The sequence below is a fragment of the Leopardus geoffroyi genome, chromosome D4, assembly GCF_018350155.1.
Source record: "Leopardus geoffroyi isolate Oge1 chromosome D4, O.geoffroyi_Oge1_pat1.0, whole genome shotgun sequence".
Lineage (NCBI taxonomy): Eukaryota > Metazoa > Chordata > Mammalia > Carnivora > Felidae > Leopardus > Leopardus geoffroyi.
The window spans coordinates 72,575,928-72,597,039 of record NC_059342.1 but is presented as its reverse complement, the minus strand read 5'-3'; the positions used below and the strand labels follow the sequence as shown (position 1 = coordinate 72,597,039).

Genomic DNA, 21,112 nt, shown 5'->3' with positions numbered 1-21,112 from the left:
GTTCTCTTAAAAGCAGGATATTTTTCTTAAGCTAAATATCTTCTCAGCAATAATCCCACTGCTGCAAATTTAATGCTAGTTTAATATTCTGTTTTAATTCTAGTGACACATATCGACCAGGAGATTATTTTTCATTTTGTGATTCCATGAACTCACTATTGGGGAAGAAGTAATTCTTTTTATGAAAAAAATATTTGCTTGAAAGCAACAAAATGAGCCAACAAAATAACTGATGGGAGCCACAAATCTAATGTGGAATATGAATGACATGGATTGTGCTAGTATAAACTTTTCAAAATATTAAAAACACGAATCACATAAATATAAAAAGAAAACCTAAGATTTTATTCAACTAATTAATTCATGAGGGACTGAGCGAGATGTTGACTTCAAAGGAGAACTAGTGGGGTGCCTGGGTGGCTCAGTAGGTTCAGCCCCTGATTTTGGCTCAGGTCATGATCCCACGGTGCGGTTTGTGAGTTCCAGTCCCACATGGGGCTCTGTGCTGACAGCTCAGAGCCTGGAGCCTGCTTGGATCCTCAGTCTCCCTCTCTCTGCCCCTCCCCCACTTGCACTCTGTCTCTCTCTCAAAAGTAAATAAACATTAAAAAAAATTTTTTTTTAAAGGCCAACTAGTAAGATATCAAGGTTCAGAGGAAAATTTGAAGAATTTATGTATATGTGTGTGTGTGTGTATATATATATATATATATATATATATATATATATATATATAGATGTCTGTTAGGTGTGATGAGATGAACCTAGTCAATAGAAAGTCTACCTAATACCTAATAGAATTAGGTAACATCTGGAAAGGTTACAACACCCAACACCTCACTGAAAAGACCCAGTAAACTTGCCCATTTCCAAGTTTTGTACTATTTTTCCTGATATCAATTTATAAATATATGCATACATACAGACACATATACACAAATATATTTAATTATATTTATTTACTCTGCAGAAGGACATGGCAGAGAAGAAGTATAGGTTGGTTTAAAAAGGTCATAAATGAGTGTATTTTTGTGGAAGCAATTACATGATTTCAAAGTTCACGAAGAGTTAACCTTAGCAGAACTTTTGTCTAAATTACAGAGGACAGACCACAGTATCCCCACTGCCCATCTACTACTCCCCAAAGCATGCTCTTATCTTTGCTTCACAAAAAAATAATTAGCAAGAAAGCCTGCTGCAAAAGAGCCTAGGCAGTTTATTTTTAACTACTTCTTTTTAAGGCTACACAACAAGTTTGGCCCTTATATGGGTGTGTTCATGGGTGGTTAGATTTAGAGCAGGCTCATGGAAGAGAAAGCAGGTGAAGATATGGGTTTAGGAGTGGGGGGCCCTGCTCTTGGACAGGCATAACAAGCTCGAAGCCTTCAAACTGGAACTTATTTCCCCCACCCTGCAGCCTCTCCCTACCCCAACTTGCCAATATTCCCTTTGGGTCTCAGTCTCAGTGACTCCCACCACCATCATCAACCCAGCTGCCCAAACCAGAAATTTAGGCGACATCTGTTAATTTCTCTTTCCTTTTCCTTCACATTCTACTGGTCACAAAATCCAGTGGATTCCACCCAATACCACTCTGATTTGCCACTTCTCATTGCCAATGCCCTGCTCCTGGACTTGTCCTCTCATGCCTGGATTCCTGCAGCAGCCCCAGGCTGGTCTGCCCGCCTCCCTTGTCCCAGTCCCACAGAGCAGACATGGGAGCCTTTCCTGATGAGGTCACTCTCTGCTTAAAACCCTGTTACAGCTTCTGAGCAACCTCCTTTCCTTGGTTTATGAGGTCGATTTTATCTTGCAGCTTTAATGCCTCTCTCCAACCATCTGTTCCTACTCTAAGGAGGTCCTCCCCATTTCTAGAATACACTGTCAAGTCCCTATGTCTCAGCATTTGCCCATCTTACCGCTTGGATTCCCCTCCCACATCCTTTTCAGCCTTAGCTTACTTCCTCAAGAAGCCTTCCGACGCCCCAGGCTGAATATCCTGGGTGCAGTAGGAACTCCTGTTAGCTCCTCCCCCACCACAGCTCGGTTGCCTGGTGTAATCTTGTCACCTGGTTGTTTGCCGCGCTTCTGTGGATTGGGTACTTGGCTTCTTGCCGTCTCACCTTGCCCTTGGAGTGCCAGCCACTTCACCCCAGGTCTCTTTTCCCCTCCTCGAAGATTCCCGCTCCTTCTGCCTCTCATCCCTCTTCCGCTGCCACCCGGGGTGCCACCCTGATCCCCAGGCAGGTTCAGATCTCCAGTTCGTTTCCTATGCTTGAAGCACGGCAGACGTTTCCTCCTGGCACGGTCCGGGACTCTAGGGTCAGCTATGTCATTGTGTGCTGGATATCTGTTCCCAGTTGCGGAACCTCCGCGCGGACCGTGTCTCTCTGACCGCTGTGTTCCCCGGGCCACCTCGCGCCAGGCGCGCAGCAGGTGCACGGGGAAGTGAGGGGCGCGTAGCAAACGAACGTCTGGCGGGCGAGCAGAGCGCGCAGGCCGCGCGGTGGGGGGAGGGCCCGCGCCCTCCTCGGGACCCCTCGGCGCTCTCCGCGCCCTGCGCGGCGCCGGAAGCGGCCGGCCGGCCCCCTCCCCGCGGCGCCCGCCGCCTTATCTCGGCGCCTCGGGGCGGCGGGAGGAGTCGCGGGCGCGCCAGGAGGGACGCGGCGGCGGCGGCGGCATGGGCCGGGGGCCCCGGGGCGCGGGCCGTCCGCCTCGCCGCCTGCTGCCGCTCCTGCTGCTGCTCGGCCTGGCCCGTGGCGCGAGCGGAGCGCGGGGCGCCGACGGTGAGTGCAGGCAAGGGACGGGCAAGGCGCAGGGGCGCCGGCTGGGTGCCTCGCTGGGCCCTCGACGACGCCGGGCGCGCCCCGGACGCTTCCCCGCCCCCAGGCCGGGCGGGCGCGGTGCCGGGGCGTGGAGCGCAGGCGGGGCCCCCTCCGGCCGTTGGGGCTCGGGAAGGCGGGCGCACGGACGGAGGAGGGGCTCCCCGCCCTCGCCCCGGGCCGCCGGGGGGGCGGGGGTTGGGGGGGGGAACCTGTCGCAGACTGCCTCGCCCTCGGCGCCCGGGGACCTGGGGCGAGGCGGGGGTAGGCGGGAGCGCGAGCCTCTGGGGAGAGCCGCGCCCGGTGTGGAAGGGCGCGGAAGGGCGTTCCGGCTGCACTGTCACGCTTCCTGCCCTGTTGTGGCTTTTGCACGACAAATTCTTTACCCCAAGCAATTTTCTTTCTGCCTTTTAATTTTTTTTCACCTTAATGAAGACCCAGATGCTAATGTGGTGAGAAGGAAGTGCAAGGAAGTTTACAGAAATAAAGCATTCCTTAACCAAGTCATTCATCCAACACATGGGCCTTGAATAGTTTCCCTGTGCAGGATGTGATGTCCTTGCGCTAGCCCTCATTGAGCTCGTATTCTGGAGGCCACAGACAAGCAAGTCAACCATTTCCAGACAATTGGAACGTATTGTCACATGTGGCGCGAGTTACACAGAGGATTCGAACCCTTAAGGGCGGTGGTGTTTACCCAAGTAACAGTAACGGAAGGCAGACTGCCCTAAGTGCTCCGAGAAGGTGTAGGTGGTCAGAGGAGAGCAAGATTAATTCTAGCTTGGGGAATCTGGTGGCATCATGGATGAGAGGACTGTTGAACTGGGCAAACAAGGCTTGGTAATATTTGGGTATGTGAAGATGAGGGAAAAGGCGTTCCACCTCATAGCAGAGGGTACAGTCAGCTCTCCATAAATACGTATAGAACGAATGAATTCTACATGGAAGGGACAATGTGAGGATTCACACGGAGGTGTAAAAGCATGGGGCCTGTAATTTCAGTCTGACTGGACTGTAGAAGATGGGTGGGAAATTGAGGTGGAAAAGCAGATTGAATTCAGAAGCCTGAGCACCTTAACTGGCAGACCCAGGATTTAGACTTAGCTGTTCCTGGGTGCTGGGAAGCCATTGGAAGTAATTGGAGGTTTCCGTATAGGGAGTGACATAAAGAGTGAGAATAAGAAAACCCTCCAGCTTTCTTAGTAAAACCATTCATCCTAAGGTGGAAGGGAACTTCCAGGAAGGGAGATATGGGGGGGATTTTGTGGCTCCGACTCCTGTTCCCCCAAATTCTCTTCACCTTTTTACTTTTACTACAACTTTTACTATCACTGGTGGACATTTCTCTTGATGGCGTAACCTTCTGGGATGGCCATTTTGGTACATCAGGTATTCTGGTAGGCTTTCTAACTTCCTTCCCGGACTTGGTGCATGTGGCAGAGTGCAGACAAACTTGTAGATGCTTGGGGTCAATTTCAGAACCTGTGTGAAGATTCTCTAGCCTAGGAAATGCTCCAGCGTGGTCCCATCAAGTGACTGGGCTAAGACAGTGGAACAAAATTACTACCTAAGGTCATCCTTAAAGGCTACTATTGGGTGAGTTTCGGGAAATGGAAGTCAGGGTTGCCCCGCTGAGCCTCTTCTCCCTATGTAGGCATCCTTCTTCATTTCCAAACGTGAAGAATCTGGTTTTATTAAGGGCATGTTTCCTTCCAGTGGACAATGTGGGGCATGACTGGAGGCTTAGAGGCACTGAGGAAGTTGTAATAGCTGGCCTGGAATTTCTGAGGACTGGCCCCACTGTAAAGACAGCAGGAGAAGGAGACTGAATGGAGATAATGAAGTAGAAATGGAACGGAAGGACCTAACAGACATTAAGGTGCAAGGGAACAGAAGAGAAAGGGGACACTAAGGTTTGGGGACTACGTGAACTTAGATATATGGTTCTGTAGGAGGAGGAAGAAGGTTTGGGAAGAAAGATAAGTCATTTTGGATTCCTGAATTTGAGGTGATGTTAGGGCTTCTGGAGAGGTTGAACTCAATAGGGCGTTAAGATTGTGGATGATAGGTATGTGCCAGTGATGGAGACTTGGTGGTCAGTTGAAGCCTTGAGGTTAACAAGAGTAGAGCAGTGAGGCTGAGAGCTAGATGCAGAGAGCTCGAGGGAGTGCGGAGACATCCGTTGGCTTTTCAAGATATTCTTCAAAGGGGGGCACCTGGGTGGCTCAGTCAGTTAAATGTCTCACTTTGGCTCAGGTCATGAGCTCACAGCTCACGGGTTTGAACCCTGGTGGGACTCTGTGCTGACAGCTCGGAGCCTGGAGCCTGCTTTGGAGTCTGTGTCTCCCTCTCTCTCTGCCCCTCCCCCACTCATGCTGTGTGTCTCTCTCTCTCAAAAATAAATAAACACTTAAAAAATTAGAAAAAAAAAGGATATGCTTCAAAGAAATTAGAAGGAGGGGTGTCTGGCTGGGTCAGTGGGAGGAGCATGCGACTCTCAATCTCGGGTTGTGAGTTCGAGACCCACATGGCGTGTAGAGATTACTTAAATAAATAAAACTTAAAAAAAAAAAGAAGGAAAGAGAAGATAGCATTCGGCTGGCTGGTGGTGGTAAAGAAGACACAACCACGTTTTAGAATGAAGGGTATCATTCCGTAGAGAGGGAGACACTGAAAATTAAAAAATAAATGAGGTATTTAATGGAGCATGTCAAAAAGCAAAATTGGGCTACAAGTGGGAAAGCTTAGTCTCTGAGAGGGGAGGGAGGGAGAAGAATGGAGAACTGCCCTTCCTTCCTGCCGAGCTGTCTACTTAGTGAGTGCTATTCATATTTCAAAACCAGCCCAGTTGTCCCCTCCCCCCCCCCCCGGAAGTTGTCCAGTTCCCTTGCAGCACCAGCGGTACCCTGCCTGTCCCTGTGTACCATGCTTGTATGGGATACTCTCACACTTGTGTACGTATTTATATGGTACCCTTACTCTACACACTGATACCATATTGCAGTGTAGTTGTTTACTAGACTAAGAGCTCCATGTGAGTAGAGATCGTGGCCTGTATTAGGAGTTTGGTATGAAAGTAAACGAAGCCCACCCAAATGAGAACAGGCGAGGGCTCTTTATATAGAGTTTGCTAATATAGCAGGAGAGTCAGCCGGCATCACTTACATTTATCAGACTCAAAAACAGGCAGAGGTGTATAAAAGCTTGATAGTGGATCAAAGGGGAAGGGGAAGGCTTCCGGTGTGTCCGAGTCAGAGGCTGTTGGCATGGAGAAGCTGGCGGTGGCTTTACTAACAGCAGGCGTTGTTCGTGATTGGTTATGGGAGTATATTTGGCTTTCTCTGATTGGTCCTAAGTTTGAAGTGAGGGCAACAGTTAGGGGAGCCGGCTGTTATTGATTAAATCCTGACCAATTTGGGACTTACAGCTACAGAGGTTGTGGTTTGACTTCCTGGACTGATGGCTGCAGATTGTGGGTCAGCGTTCTATTTTTGTATATGGTCTGGCCATTGTCTGTTTATAGATTCAGTCTCTCATTGGTTACATGTGCTGAATTACATTGAATTGTTATCCAAGGTGCTTTGGGGAGGAAAGAGTGGAGGAGCTCTACTCAGAGGGCCTGAGTGTGAGGGAAGTGCGAGTTGCACAGTTGGGAGAGCAGGAGGGTGTTGGTGGGTGGGTGGGGTGCCAAGCCCAGGGGAGGGAAGGTTAGGAATGGGCTAGGATGGGAACCAGTCAGTCCTGTTTCTCTCCCTTCTCTGGCAGGGCTCTGAGGCGGGAGTGGCAGGGGCCTTGTTGGCTCAGGACTGGCTAGGGTTCCAAAGGCCAGAAGGAGGACAGGCAGAGGCCTTGAGAATCTAGAGGGAACACTGGGGCAGAGGCCTGAGGAAATTGTTCTTGCTTTGTAAAGTGCACATGATGTCACTAATCATGCATTTCATAGGCCTCTTATTCACTCTGTCGTCCTGAGTCAGAGCAGCATAGTCACTCTTCAGCCTGGGGGGGTGGTGTGGGGGGTAGGGAAGAGAAATATTTGAGGGAGGGAGGGAGTTGTTTTGGAATGATTTACAGTTGCTCAAGGTGAGGGAGCCGAATTCGAGCTGATGAAGAAGATCCTTCCTGTAGCCTGTCTTCCATCTCCAGGGACCTGGCCCTGGGCACGTCTCCAGCCTTCCGGTCAAATCCTAAAATGGGTTCCCCATTCTCTGTAGCCCCAGGTAGCAAGTGGCCTATTGGCAGAGGAGACAGGGGAAATGAATTGCATGGATTAAAAAGAAGTTTTCCATCTGGTTGACAGTGTGAGTCAGGTGTGAGGCAACGCTTAGTGGGTGACATGCTGGATGTGAACCGAGGGTGTGGCCTCAATGAAGCGCTCCTTAACTCAAAACCTTTGAAATTGGGGCACGTAGGGTTGGTTCCTGGTCTGTAGGCCACGTGTGGGGGGCCCCACCGTGAGCTGGTGTTGGTCAAACAGGAAAGGGGACACAAGAGGGCAAAAGGGCAAAAGGAAGCTGAGGGCCCTATAACCATTTTCCACAAGGAAAGACTGCAGGTTCCTGATGTGGAATGTCAGTCCTGGGTTGGGGTGGGGAAGAGAAATGTATGGTGGTCCACATTGTCCTGCAAGGATCGCTTTGCCCGAGAGGAGAGTGCACTCTGTCTTGGGGGATTTTAAAGCCGAGGCTGTGGTTTTGTTTTGTTTTGTTTTGTTTTGTTTTGTTTTGTTTTTTGGGGATGTGGAAAGGAGAGAATTTGAGGTTTCTCAAGTTCCATTCATTTCAGGAATTTGATGCAGTCCTTTAAGAGCAATGCAATTTTGGGGTGCCTGGGTGGCTCAGTCAGTTAGTCCTCCGACTTCGGCTCAGGTCATGATTTCTTGGTTCATGAGTCCAAGCCCCACATCAGGCTCTCTGCTGACAGTGCAGAGCCTGCTTTGGATTCTTTCTCCCCCTCTATCTCTGCCCTTCCCCTGATTTCTCTCTCCTCTCTTTCTCAATAAATAAAATAAACTTAGGGGTGCCTGGGTGGCTCAGTCGGCTAAGTGTCCAACTTTGGCTCAGGTCATGATCCCACTGTTTGTGAGTTCAAACCCCACATCAGGCTCTGTGCTGACAGCTCAGAGCCTGGAGCCTGCTTCAGATTCTCTCTGCCCCTCTCTCTGCTCCCTCTCTGTCTTTCACTCTCAAAAATAAACATTAAAAAAAAAGAAAGGAAGGAAGAAAAAGAGCAGTTTTACATAATGTGGAAGACTTGGGAATGCTCTTCCAGAGTTTTAGCTGGATGTTTTAGTTTTAAGCTTGTGTGTTTCCTCAGGTCATTTGCAGTGTTTCCACATATGGCCACAAGTATATCCTGAGAGACAGGATCTCATGAAGCTTGTGCAGTGGATTTGTTTGGTATGACTGTGAATAGCTGGGGATTAGATTAAGATTTAAATGGAAGCACTCCATTTGTGATTTTAAACTACCTTCTTCCCTTGGCAGTGGACACAATCTCTTCATTGTGTTGTCAGAGCCCATGTGCTGTTATTTCATTTAAATCGTTGCTTGCATATCGAAATACAGAGCAAGGGCGCCTAGGTGGCTCTGTTGGTTAAGTGTTAGACTCTTGATTTTGGCTCACATCATGATCTCACGGTTCAAGAGTTCAAGCCCTATGTTGGGCTCTATGCTAATAGCATGGAACCTGCTTGGGATTCTCTGTCTCTCTGTCTGTCTGTCTGTCTGTCTCTCTCTCTCTCTCTCTCTCAAAATAAATAAACTTAAAAAAAGGAAAGAAATACAGAGCGAGAATGTCTTGCTCAGGCTGCCACCCTCCATTCCATCCTGAGGTTTGGTCTACTTGGTGTTTAGAGGAGAGGAGGGGGTGGTGAGCAGGGCTGAAAGGGTGAGGACGCTGAACACTTCCAAGGTCTGAGTCAGGTGTTACCCAGAAGGCCGGAAGGATCTGGAGAAGACAGAGGGGTGATTATGTAAATTAAGGTATTATGGATCCTAGAATATCAACCCCATGAATAGGTAGGCATCTGTCCACACAAAGATACTGCTTTGGGTTTTTGCACAAGTGCAGTTTTCCATCACCCTCTTCATTAGTATAATTGGGAGTTGGCTAGCTGTCACTACTTTCATTTATTCATTAACGGAATTGTTGAGTGGTGGTTATAATAGCATCTAACATATTCTTTTTTTTTTTTTTTTTAATTTTTTTTTTCAACGTTTATTTATTTTTGGGACAGAGAGAGACAGAGCCTGAACGGGGGAGGGGCAGAGAGAGAGGGAGACACAGAATCGGAAACAGGCTCCAGGCTCTGAGCCATCAGCCCAGAGCCCGACGCGGGGCTCGAACTCACGGACCGCGAGATCGTGACCTGGCTGAAGTCGGACGCTTAACCGACTGCGCCACCCAGGCGCCCCGCATCTAACATATTCTAATTGCTTTACGTATATTAACTCATTTATTCTTTATTCCTCACAACAGCCATATGAGGTGGGCTTTTATTATTCTCACATTCAGAATTACAGGAAACTGAGGCACAGAGACCTCTCAAGGATTACACAGCCAGCAAGTGGCATAGTGTCTCTTCCCCTTGCTCTTAACCACTGTGCCAAATAGCAGGCACTGCATCTTGCATGACCTGTTTCTAACAATAATTGCAACATCAACGGAAAGAGGCATAAATATTCATGTAAATTAGCCCTTTGTTTAGTGCTTTAGAGTTCATACAGCATTTATATTTTTCATTTAATCCTCGTGACACAATTCCATCTCACAGATTAAAACTGGAGGACTGACAGTTTAACTTGCCTGAGATCACCTAACCAGGGAGCAAGAGAGAAGTCCTCCAGTCTAGGTGGAGACACCAAAAGCTGTCTCGTTCTCTCACTGTTGAATGTGATTTTAGCTGGCTTAGTTGATAAGGAGTGCTGAAGGGAAGTGAATCTAGGTCGTCCTTGCTGGGGGCACAATAATAGTAACAAAAAGGGCTTAGCCTTTTTGTCTGTCTAGACCTTAGAGTCCCCATTGTCTCTGCCAGTAATTCTAGGTATCCCTAGGGTGGGGGATGGGGGTCCCTCACCTCCGTAGGAGTGCCCTTGGTTACTGCATGGCGGCCACCTCTTCATGACAGAATTAAGTCATCCTTGGTATGGATGTGAAGCTGCCTCCCTACACCTCCCCCCCCCCCCCCCCCCCCCCCCCCCCCCGCTTCCCCTCATGCAAAGGAATGGCAGTCTTTCTGTTGGCCTGGAGAATTCCCGTTCCTTGGGAATATCTCTGTCACCTTGTCCAGCTATGCTGTGCATCAGTTTAGGCTTGGTGAAAGAGATCTTCAGTGTTGCCTTTTCTTTCCCCAGGATTCTGACCCAAGTCCATGAGGTTGAACCAGACTTGCAGTGCTGTTAGTGTGGTGGACCACACTAGGAGCTCCACCCAGGAGCTTCTTAGAAATGCAGATTCTCAGGCCCCACCCCATACCTACTGAATGAGAATGTCTGGGGATTCTGGTGTTCCCCGCCTCCCCACCTCCCACCTGGGGGTTCTGTTTTAACAAGCTCTCCCAGGTCGGGTGACCAGCTGTCTTGGTTTGCACCTTAATGAGGTGTTTTCTGGGTCATAGGATTTGTAGTATTAAAATCGGGATGAAGGGGTCACTCCACCTCTATGTGATTCTTAACTGAGCTACAGGCTGGTGAACAGTGGAACTGTTGTGTGCTCAGATGTGGCCTTCCCTGCCCTGTCTTTTCTCCCCGCCCTTGGATTAGAGTTGTGCTTCCTGCCCCTTTCTTTAGGATAAGTTGTTTTCTGCCGCCCCCCCAAGAGGCTACTTAGTTCCTCAAGCAATTAGAACTCAGAAGCTGCTGTGTAAGGCCCTACAGACTAGGTTAATTATGGCTGAATAACAAGATTTAGCTGAAGTCCTTCTTCCTCTGGAAGCTGCTTTCCCTTCTGCAGGTAGCCTGAGAAGCTTTTGGTAGCCTCCTGCACGTCTTGTCTTTTTTTTTTTTTCCTTTTTTTTTTGAGACACAGAGAGACAGAGCCTGAGCAGGGGAGGGGCAGAGAGAGAGGGAGACACAGAATCGGAAGCAGGCTCCAGGCTCTGAGCTGTCAGCACAGAGCCCGATGCGGGGCTCGAACTCACAAACTGAGATCATGACCTGAACCAGAGTTGGATGCTTAATCGACTGAGCCACCCAGGTGCCTCTACATGTTGTCTTCTTTGCTGGTATGGGGAACAGACATTTATTGAACCAAACATGCCAAGTACTGTCCTTTTGGGGTTATACTTTGCTAAATTATTCCTAGTGGGTCATTAAGATAGGTACCCTAATGATGGGGTTTTGGGGTGGTCGGGGTTCGGAGTTGACGGCCAAGAAAGAATTCTTGAAGACATCTTTGGTGCAAAAAGGTGATTTTATTAAACTACGGGGACAGGATATGTGGGCAGAAAGAGCTGCACTGGGGTTGTGAAGAGTGACTATATACCTTCAGGTTAGGAAGAGGTTAGGGACAGCATAAGTCTTTAAGGTATTTTGGAAACAAGATTTCCAGGACCTTGAGGGGGCTGTTGTTAGGAAAACGTCATTTAGTATTGCTTAGTAAAACCTCAGTCATGAGACACTTGAGATACATATCAGGGGCCACATATTTGGAGTATAATTGCCAACAAATACTTGGAGGTTAAAGATAAAGGATGTTTGCAAAGGAATTTTTATGTGTTTAAGGAGACTCAGGATCCTGGGGGGGGGGGGTAGGGGCAGTCAGGATAATGTTAAGCCAAGGTTCTCTTTTGCCTCTAGCAAAGTGTCATCATTGAGGCAGCTGAGCTCCTACAGGGAGGTCACTCTGCCTGTTTCAAGGACTTGTCTTTGGGCTGTAGGCAGTAAGGGAATTTAATTTTTCATTTGCCTTTGTTTCCCACATTACCATGGCAAGCACTTAAACTCCCTTACATCTTGATGAGGCTGATAATTAGGGTTCCAGGAACGTAAACTGAAGGAGACTCCTGGCCTGCAGGATTGTGATCTTTTTCAGTCAACCATTTGTTTTCTTTCCTTTCCTTTGTTGTTGGCCAGCCAGGAGTGTCTGAGGAATATCACACACATCCCACCTAGGGGATGGGGCACGGGATGCTGTTAGTTTATACTTTGCCCTCAGCTTGCCTTATGTTCCCTCATCACTAAGGGTGAAGTCTCAGATGATTAGGGAGGGGGCAAGGACTTTGGAGCCCACTTTAAACTCTTCTGCTCAAAATGTGGTTCCCCTGGGAGCTTGTGAGAACTGCAAACTATAGGGCCCCACCCAGACAAGCTGAATCAGAGCCTGCAGTTTAACATTGTCTGTCCCCAGGTGATTTGAATGCTCTTTAAAATTTGAAAAGCCCAAAGCCCTTGTTTTACAGAAGAAAAAACTGAGATCCAGAGAGGTTCGATGATTTGTTAAAGGTCATACAATGAATCAGACTCAGCTAGATTTAGGATTCAATTTGGAGTCTCAGGTCCAGTGCTTCCTTCCCCCTGCCCCCCCCACCCCCACCCCTATCTGACTGCCTTCTTATAAGGCCTTATTTTGTCTGGTTCTGTTTATTGAATGAACTTGAACTTAATTCAATTTATTTAAAAAACTTTACATTCTGTCCTTCACTAATTCAGACTGGACTTCCTTTAATTTATCTGAGTGGGTGGCACTACTTTATTTCTTAATTTTTTTGTGTGTGTTTATTAGATTCAATCAAGGATTGAATGAAATAATCCTTTTCTATCTGATACAAGTTTCTGGAACTGGATGTATAAAAATGCTTCCATGGGGCGCCTGGGTGGCGCAGTCGGTTAAGCGTCCGACTTCAGCCAGGTCACGATCTCGCGGTCAGTGAGTTCGAGCCCCGCGTCAGGCTCTGGGCTGACGCTCAGAGCCTGGAGCCTGTTTCCGATTCTGTGTCTCCCTCTCTCTCTGCCCCTCCCCCGTTCATGCTCTGCCTCTCTCTCTGTCCCAAAAATAAATAAAACGTTGAAAAAAAAAAATTTAAAAATGCTTCCATGTTTATAAAGACAAATATTCCATATAAGAAAAAAACTCAGACATTTTGTCATTTTGTTGTTGGTTTCATTAATATGGTATTTATTTCTGTTATTGCACAATACATACACAGAAGAATGTTCATCATTATATGGTTGATCACAGTGGATTTGTGGACTTGACCAGGATCCATTTTTTCAAAAGTATTTCCAGAATTTTGGTTGCGTGTGGTTATGAATTGACAGTGTCCTACAGCACTGTTTAAAAATGTTATATGTTGGGGCGCCTGGGTGGCTCAGTCGGTTGAGCGTCCGACTTCAGCTCAGGTCACGATCTCGCGGTCCGTGAGTTCGAGCCCCACGTCTGACTCTGGGCTGATGGCTCGCAGCATGGAGCCTGCTTCCGATTCTGTGTCTCCCTCTCTTTCTGTCCCTCCCCCATTCATGCTCTGTCTCTCTCTGTCTCAAAAATAAATAAACGTTAAAAAAAAATTTAAAAAATATGTTATATGTTAAAATGGTTACATATATTTACCTGATGGACATTTAGGTATGGGGCTGCATTCTCACTTCAGCTCTGCCTGTTGCCCCTATAATCCGGAGCCTCTCTGGTCCATTTCTCCAGGTTGTACAACTCTGTTCTATTCCAGGGTTAGTGAGGGCAACTGGGTATCCCATACTCCTTATCCGTATTTACACCTAGTTCCTTCACTTTGAGCCTGTCCCTTACTCCTGCCTTCTAAAGTGCTCAGTGGCCCCAATTCCTGAGCCTTTTGGGGTCAGCTCTTAGTTCCTCTTCTCAGGACATTCCCATATGTCCATCTCTTCCATCTTATGAAATATTGTTGACATCCTCATTTGCCATCATCTTGTCTGCCAAAGTTTATGCCTTTCTGGTCCTAGATGTCATTCGGTGGGGGGGAGGGGGGGGTGGCTTTGAGAATGTATTAAATCTGCAGTGTTCAATTGGAAAGTCGTCTGTAATAGAAAAACCTTTAAAAAAAATGTTTATTTTAAAAAGAGAGAGAGAGAGAGAGAGAGAATGAGTGAGAGAAGGGCAGAGCAGGGGGACAGAGGATCCAAAGCAGGCTCTGCGCTGCCAGCAGTGAGCCTGGCGTGGGTCTTGAACTCATGAACTACAAGGTCATGACCTGAGCCAAGGTCGGATGCCCAACTTACTGAGCCACCCAGGTACCCCTGTAATAAAAAAAACTTTTATGTGTATTTTCTTTTTTTTTTTTTTTTTAATTTTTTTTTTTTTTCAACGTTTATTCATCCCTGGGACAGAGAGAGACAGAGCATGAACGGGGGAGGGGCAGAGAGAGAGGGAGACACAGAATTGGAAACAGGCTCCAGGCTCCGAGCCATCAGCCCAGAGCCCGACGCGGGGCTCGAACTCACGGACCGCGAGATCATGACCTGGCTGAAGTCGGATGCTCAACCGACTGCGCCACCCAGGCGCCCCATTATGTGTATTTTCTTACAAGCTCTTTTTTATTCCTAATGTTGTGTGTTTGCATATGCTTTTTTCCTCTCACCAATTTCACTGAGTTATGACTACCAGTCTTTATGATGCACTGACTTTGGGGAAAGGTTTTTTTTTTTTTTTTTTTTTTTTATCCCAATGAATTTGAATATAGTTTTTTTCTTTCTTTTTTAAAAGATCTTATTTTTCAGTAATCTCTAAACCCATTCTGGGGCTTGAACCCACAACTCTGAGATCAAGAGTTGCATGTTCCACTGACTAAGCCAGCCAGGCGCCCCTGATTTCTTCTTTACTAATTCCTCACCCTCTCCCCAGATAAACCTCTATTTTCTTTTAGGAATTTATTTTCCCCCTGAATTTCTTGCATTAAAATTCTAAGGGGTGTGTGTGTGTGTGTTTCCTGGCTGGCTGCTTTCTTTCTCTCTTTGAAAGTACCAAACCATGAAAAACCCAAAAGTTTCTGGAGTAAATACCTTCTTATATCTAGTATTAAACATTCAATTTTGCTATCCTCTTAGTCCTGAGCATTTTTTAAGAGACTGTTCTGCAGTTCCCAAGTAGGTTTTTTAGGGGGGACACTCATCTTTTGTTTTATTTTGTAGTCTTATCACATGGTTACATGGTAGTCAGACAGAATGTCCTCTACAATCTCTACTTTTTTTTGCACCTTGTTGCATTTTTTTGTAATGGTCTGGGATATAACACATTTTGTAAATATTCCGTGGTTAATTTCATATCCCTTAGTGATAAGCAGTGGTTTGTCTCATTTCTGTGTTATATTTGTTTTAAAAGAAAAAGCAGGCATGGTTAATGAGCAGTACAGATCTTCCTGAATTTATGATTGGATTACATCCTAACTTGAAAATCTGCTAAGTCAAAAATGCATTTCATACTCCTAACCTATCAAACATTGTAGCTTAGCCATGCCTACCGTAAACTCGCCCAAAACAAGTTTGCCTACAGTTGGGCAAAATCACTTAACTATTTTATACTGAAATGTTGAATATCTCATGTAATTTATTGAATACCATACTGAAAATGATAAACAGCATGGCCGTGTGGGTGCAGAATGGTTCCTGAGCATATGGGTTGTTTACCTTTCTGAGTGCTCGGCTGACTGGGAGCCGCAGCTGGCTGTCACTGCCCAACATCATGACAGAGGGTCACTGCGTATCACTGGCCTGGGGAAAGATAAAAATTCAAAGCGTGTTTTCTACTGAATGTGTATCACTTTTGCTCCATTGTAAAGCTGAAAAGTTGTAAGGTGAACCATCGTAAGTCAGGGATTGTCTGTCCTTGGAAATCTCCCTGTCTCAGTTGCTTAGAGCAACCTGAGGGCTAAGTCTTTATTAGCTGGGTGGTAATGGGGCCAAAGCTAAGATGGAATTTCATACTCAAAGACTGTCCTCATTAGGCCACTCCTGAAATTACAGACACTCGGAGGAAGACGTGATATCCCACATAGCCTCAGGTAGAAATTCTTGTTCTCGGGGCATATATGGATCACGGTCTGGTAGATTTGTGTGTGTGTGTGTGTGTGTGTGTGTGTGTTAGCCTCACACATTTTTGCTGCCTATGTGAGTAATTGGGATCCGGTCATCTGGCTGGGACCTGGCTATTATCTCAATGGCACTTTTTTTCTAAGTTTATTTATTTTGAGAGAGAGAGCAAGAGTGAGGGAGGGGCAGAGAGAGAGGTGAGGAGAGATAGGATCCCAAACAGGGTCTGCACTGACAGCACGGAGCCACACGTGGGACTCGAACTCACGAACTGTGAGATCATGACCTGAGCCAAAATCAAGAGTTTGACTCTTAACCGACTGAACCACCCAGGTGCCCCTCAATGACATTTTAAACACATTCATTTTTTTCCCTAGAAGAAAAAATGATAGGGTAATAGACAGATGAGTTCTTCTGCCTTCCACTTGCTCTTTGAGTTGTAGCAAGTAGGATTACAGGTTCCTTTATCCATTTGGTCAATAAAAGTGTATTGAATGTTTTTATACTGTGCCATGGTGATATGTGGGCAAATGACATAATCCCTGTCCTTGAGGAGAAGCTCATTAATAAAATGCAGCTGGGAAGACAGAGCTGGAACAGTGTATAATAACAAATTTACATGGTGGATGTGGGAATTTACAAGGGTTAGTGGAGCACAGAGGAAGATACATTTAATCTTCCCCAAGAACGGAGGAATGGGGAAGACCCCAGGGAGAATGTGATGTTTAAGGGGTGTCTTGAAACAGGAATGGGTGCAAGCTGGAGAGAGAAGGTGGGATAGGCATTCTAGTTGAAGGGCAAACCATGACTACAGCATGAAGTAGGACAGTGGATAGCATGGGTGGGAAAAAGGGGTCGTTGGCCTCCTGCCTAGAGAATACTGTGTGTGGTTTGGGTTTGGAAACAGTGAGGCTTGGAGGGATTAGCTTAGAGTTGGACTGTTAAGAGCTTTGATTGTCAGGTAGAGGTATTTGCACTTTACTCTGTGGTCAGTGAGTAGCTGTTTTGTTGCAGGTTTTTAAGGACGGGATCAGATCTATCTTTTATAATTTTGCAATTCAAATTTTGGTTTTTCATTGTAAATATCTACTACCCAAAATAGGACTGAAGTTTTCTTTTCCTGGGGCACCTGGGTGGCTCAGTCGGATAAACGTCCGACTTCTGCTCAGGTCATGATCTCACTGCTCAGGTCATGATCTCACGGCTCATGGGTTCGAGCCTCATGTGGGTCTCTGACAGCCCAGAGCCTGGAGTCTGCTTCGGATTCTGTGTCTCCCTCTCTCTGCCCCTCCCCCACCCATGCTCTGTCTCTGTGTCTCAAAAAAAATGTGGAAGTTTTCTTTTCCTGAAATATACAATTTATGATTCAGGTTTAGATGTCTGTGCCACTTGCCACAAACATGCTACCTGCAAGCAAACAGAAGGGATGAAGATGTGTATTTGCAAGTATGGATTTGTGGGCAATGGGAGGACTCACTGCGTTGGTAAGTTCTGAATCCCGGGTCAAGATGAAAAGTTGAATCAACTAATAAGATTCTCCAGTATTAAAGAGCTTATTACTTCCTTGTGGGGAAAACGTTGTTTTGTTCACGCGTTTTTGTTACAAGAATTTTGTCTGTTATAATACTCCTTTCCTTTAGTGTTTCCCCGAACCCCTTTCTTTAGCATTTCCAAGGACATATCTTTCAATGTTAGAGGGTTGTTGAACTTGAATCTCTGGCAACTCTCTGACCTAACACAAATTTGAAATGTTTCAAGTCTTGAGTTTAACTTGAGTGAATGTTGTATTCCTAAATTTCTCCTGGTTGTTTTGGTGCAAAACGATGAGTATTAGTACCCTGAGGAAAAACAAAATACAATTGCCTATTGGACTTCTTGGCTAATTGGTGAAATACTGTTGCTTAGAGTCTTATGACTACCAGAATCCATCCTCCAGACTTTTTATAGTTGTAGCCCTTTGGGGTCTTGGGTGTCTTAAAGGAATACAAAGACCTTTAGTCTAGAAGTGTCTAAGATTATTTTTTGCTTCATGGTGTCCACTATGCCATGAGAGTCGGGCAATATCCAGGTTCAAGCCCAACTCAGAGAGAGGGAGAACCTCACAGCATATTTATAATAGTGAATGTTGGGAGAACACAGTTTTCTCCCAGGAACCTTATTACGTGCAGTACAAATATTGATAGTTGTGCACTGACAGTGTATACAACCTTGTTGTGATATCTTTGGGTTTTTTCTACCTAAAGAAAAATACTAATTCTGAGTTCCAAAAGTCATATTCTACTTCAAAGATAACATGCTTTCACAGTCACACATCACTGCCCATTCCTGCAGACTGGAATGGTGTCACCTTTGACCCTCTTTCTTTAGGATTCTGTCTGGAGAATCGTGGCTGCCTTGCAGTCTGAGGCTCCTGACACATTTCCCCCACCCCTCTCCTCTGGCAGATGGCTGGCAGGGGCTTGGAAATGAGGTTGGAATCCAGCATGGACAAGCTTTTTCTGTTCCTTCCCCTAATACAGTCCCCCTCCCACGTAAGCCACCCCACTCTCGATTCTTCTTTGACTTCTGAGTAGAAGCTTCTCCTAATGGGATGAAGGGGCTTTATTAATTCATGTGACACTTGCTGTCAGACACTGGACCCTGCGTATCCCAGTACTTGGCCTGCTGAGACCACACCGTAGCATGAATACATGTCTGCCAGGCCTGCTGTAACCTGGTGTTAAGTCAGGGGACCCAAGAAATTTAGAATTCTCTACAAACCCAGTGTCCCTGCTGGGGAAATCTGCAGGGGAGACGAGTGTCAGAAACAATAGCAAAAGGCCGGAATATGCCATTTTGGGTCTGAAAGCCTGGTGCAGTGCTCATAAGCTGGGCTGGAAACTTGGCCTGGCTGTGACTTGAGGGTTCTGTTTCTCTACTGTTCCGTGCAGATCTCACCGTAGACGGTTTTGACAATGAACTGTGTTTCCATGTTCAGTTACATTTCCAAAAAGATAATGCCTATAAGGAAAATGAGGGGGAAGAAACAAAAAAAAAGGAACACTGGATTTGGGGGAGGGTACTTTTGAGTTGGCAGGAATTGAATGCAATTGTGAGACGCGATTGAAGTGCTTTGAAGGAACCAGTGCTGTAGTGAAACACCAAATAACAATCCGAAGAAGTCGATGACCTCCCCTGCTCCCCCCAAGACAAAACAAAACTAGCTGGATAGATCAGCTCTGAAAGAATGAATAAGAAACTGGTCACAGGAGTTCTGATGGTAGAGTCCAGGGCAGAGCCAGCAAAAGTCTGGCCTGCAGGCCAAATTTGGCTGCTGCCTGTTTTTGTAAATAGAGGTTTATTAGAACACAACATTGCTCATCTGTTTACTTATTGTCTGTGGCTGCTCTCGTGTTCCAAAAGCATGGAAGCAGAGACTGATGATGGGTCCTTCACACAAAAAGTTTGTTGACCCCTGAGCTACAGAACAGAGACAGGAGGGAGGTTTACTTTCATTTTACATCCCTGTCAAATTATCGAATTAAAAATATTCAGGGCAGGCTTTTGTGGGCTCATCAAGCTCCTCTCTTTCAGCTCCTTCTCACTGGGTGACTAATATTATTCACATGGGTCATTGACGATTAGCAGGAACTGTTATTAGCCCTGCTCCCGGATGAGGCTTAAGCACTAATTCCATTGTGTTTCCTGGTAACTCAGAAGTAACGAATTTTCCGGTTAATCACTGGATGCAAAATCATCCTATTCTGCCTTTCATGAAAAAAGCAAGAGAATGGCTGGTGGAGCTGGAAAAATGGGATGCTGCGGATTCGTTTCCCCAGGCCTATGATAAAATCTTTTTAAATACGGAGAAGTTGAAAAAGAATCCCCTTCGCCCAGTCTTCAAAAAAGATGAATGATCAGATTAAGATGTTGGGTTTCTCTTGTGGGTTTTTTGTTTTTTTTTTTTTTATTTTTTTTATTTTTGGGACAGAGAGAGACAGAGCATGAACGGGGGAGGGGCAGAGAGAGAGGGAGACACAGAATCGGAAACAGGGTCCAGGCTCTGAGCCATCAGCCCAGAGCCTGACGCGGGGCTCGAACTCACGGACCGCTAGATCGTGACCTGGCTGAAGTCGGATGCTTAACCGACTGCGCCACCCAGGCGCCCCTCTTGTGGTTTTATATACACCTCGTGCACGCTCCAAGGGGCCCGTGCCCTATCATGTGAGAGGCCTGGTGAAAAGAAAAGAGGCTGGGGGGTAGATCACTGAGACGTTGTCAATGCAATAGCAACTCCTGAGTCTGTAGCACAGCAGAACAGTCTGGGTTGTTGAACATGGTATGGATTGATAGCCCTTTCTGTGTGTTATTTCAATGTATCAACAGATAAAAATGAGTGCCAGTTTGGAGCCACTGTGGTCTGTGGAAACCACACATCTTGCCACAACACGCTCGGAGGCTTTTATTGCATTTGCCTAGAAGGATATCGAGCCACGAATAACAACAAAACATTCATTCCCAATGATGGCACCTTTTGCACAGGTACTCAAGAAGGGGGCTGCAGGGATAGCATCCTGGTGATGGCGGGACAGTATCTGGGGTGGGGAGGAGGGAGGTGGCTTGGCTGGGACAGGGTGTGATTTAAGGGAGGAACCATCCTTTGTTTAGAAGGTCCATGAGCGGGGTGCCTAAGTGGCTCAGTTGGTTGAACATCTGATTTTGGCTCAGGTCATGATCTTGTGGTTTGTGGGTTCAGGCCCCGTGGTCGGGCTCCGTGCTGACAGCTTGGAGCCTGGAGCCAGCTTCTGATTCTATGTCTCCCTCTCTCTCTCTGCCTCTCCACCGCTCATGTTCTGTCTCGCTCTCTCTCTCTCTCAAAAATAAATAAACATTATGGGGCGCCTGGGTGGCGCAGTCGGTTAAGCGTCCGACTTCAGCCAGGTCACGATCTCGCGGTCCGCCCCGCGTCGGGCTCTGGGCTGATGGCTCAGAGCCTGGAGCCTGTTTCCGATTCTGTGTCTCCCTCTCTCTTTGCCCCTCCCCCATTCATGCTCTGTCTCTCTCTGTCCCAAAAATAAATAAACGTTGAAAAAAAAAATTTTTTTTTAAAAAAATAAATAAACATTAAAAAAAAACAAAAAACTAGATAGTAAAAAAAAAAAAAAGGTCCATGAGGGAAATTTGGATGTGGACTGAGTATTAGTTAATATTAGGGAATTATTGTTAATTTTGTTAGCTGTGATATTTGAGATATTCTTAATTTTATTTTTTTTTAATGTTTATTTTTGAGAGAGTGAGTGGGGGAGGGACAGAGAG

General features: G+C 46.4%; 1 protein-coding gene across 14 annotated transcripts in view; it reads left to right on the top strand.

The window, feature by feature from the left end:
• The first annotated feature begins 984 nt into the window (after positions 1 to 984).
• Positions 985 to 21,112, top strand: part of SUSD1 (sushi domain containing 1) — a 258,157-nt gene continuing 238,029 nt past the window's right edge. For 4 of the 14 annotated variants that reach the window (XR_006710319.1, XR_006710318.1, XM_045469268.1 and 1 more), the window contains exons 1-3: positions 989 to 2,786; positions 17,188 to 17,301; positions 20,183 to 20,338. Coding sequence is in view for 11 of the 14 variants with exons in the window: in XM_045469268.1 (XP_045325224.1) it covers positions 2,681 to 2,786; positions 17,188 to 17,301; positions 20,183 to 20,338 (376 nt within the window). In the remaining 3 variants the exon portion in view is untranslated. Of the gene's footprint in view, positions 2,787 to 4,464; positions 4,702 to 17,187; positions 17,302 to 20,182; positions 20,339 to 21,112 lie in introns of those variants that run through there. The other 10 variants (XR_006710320.1, XM_045469274.1, XM_045469269.1 and 7 more) reach the window with 7 other exon arrangements.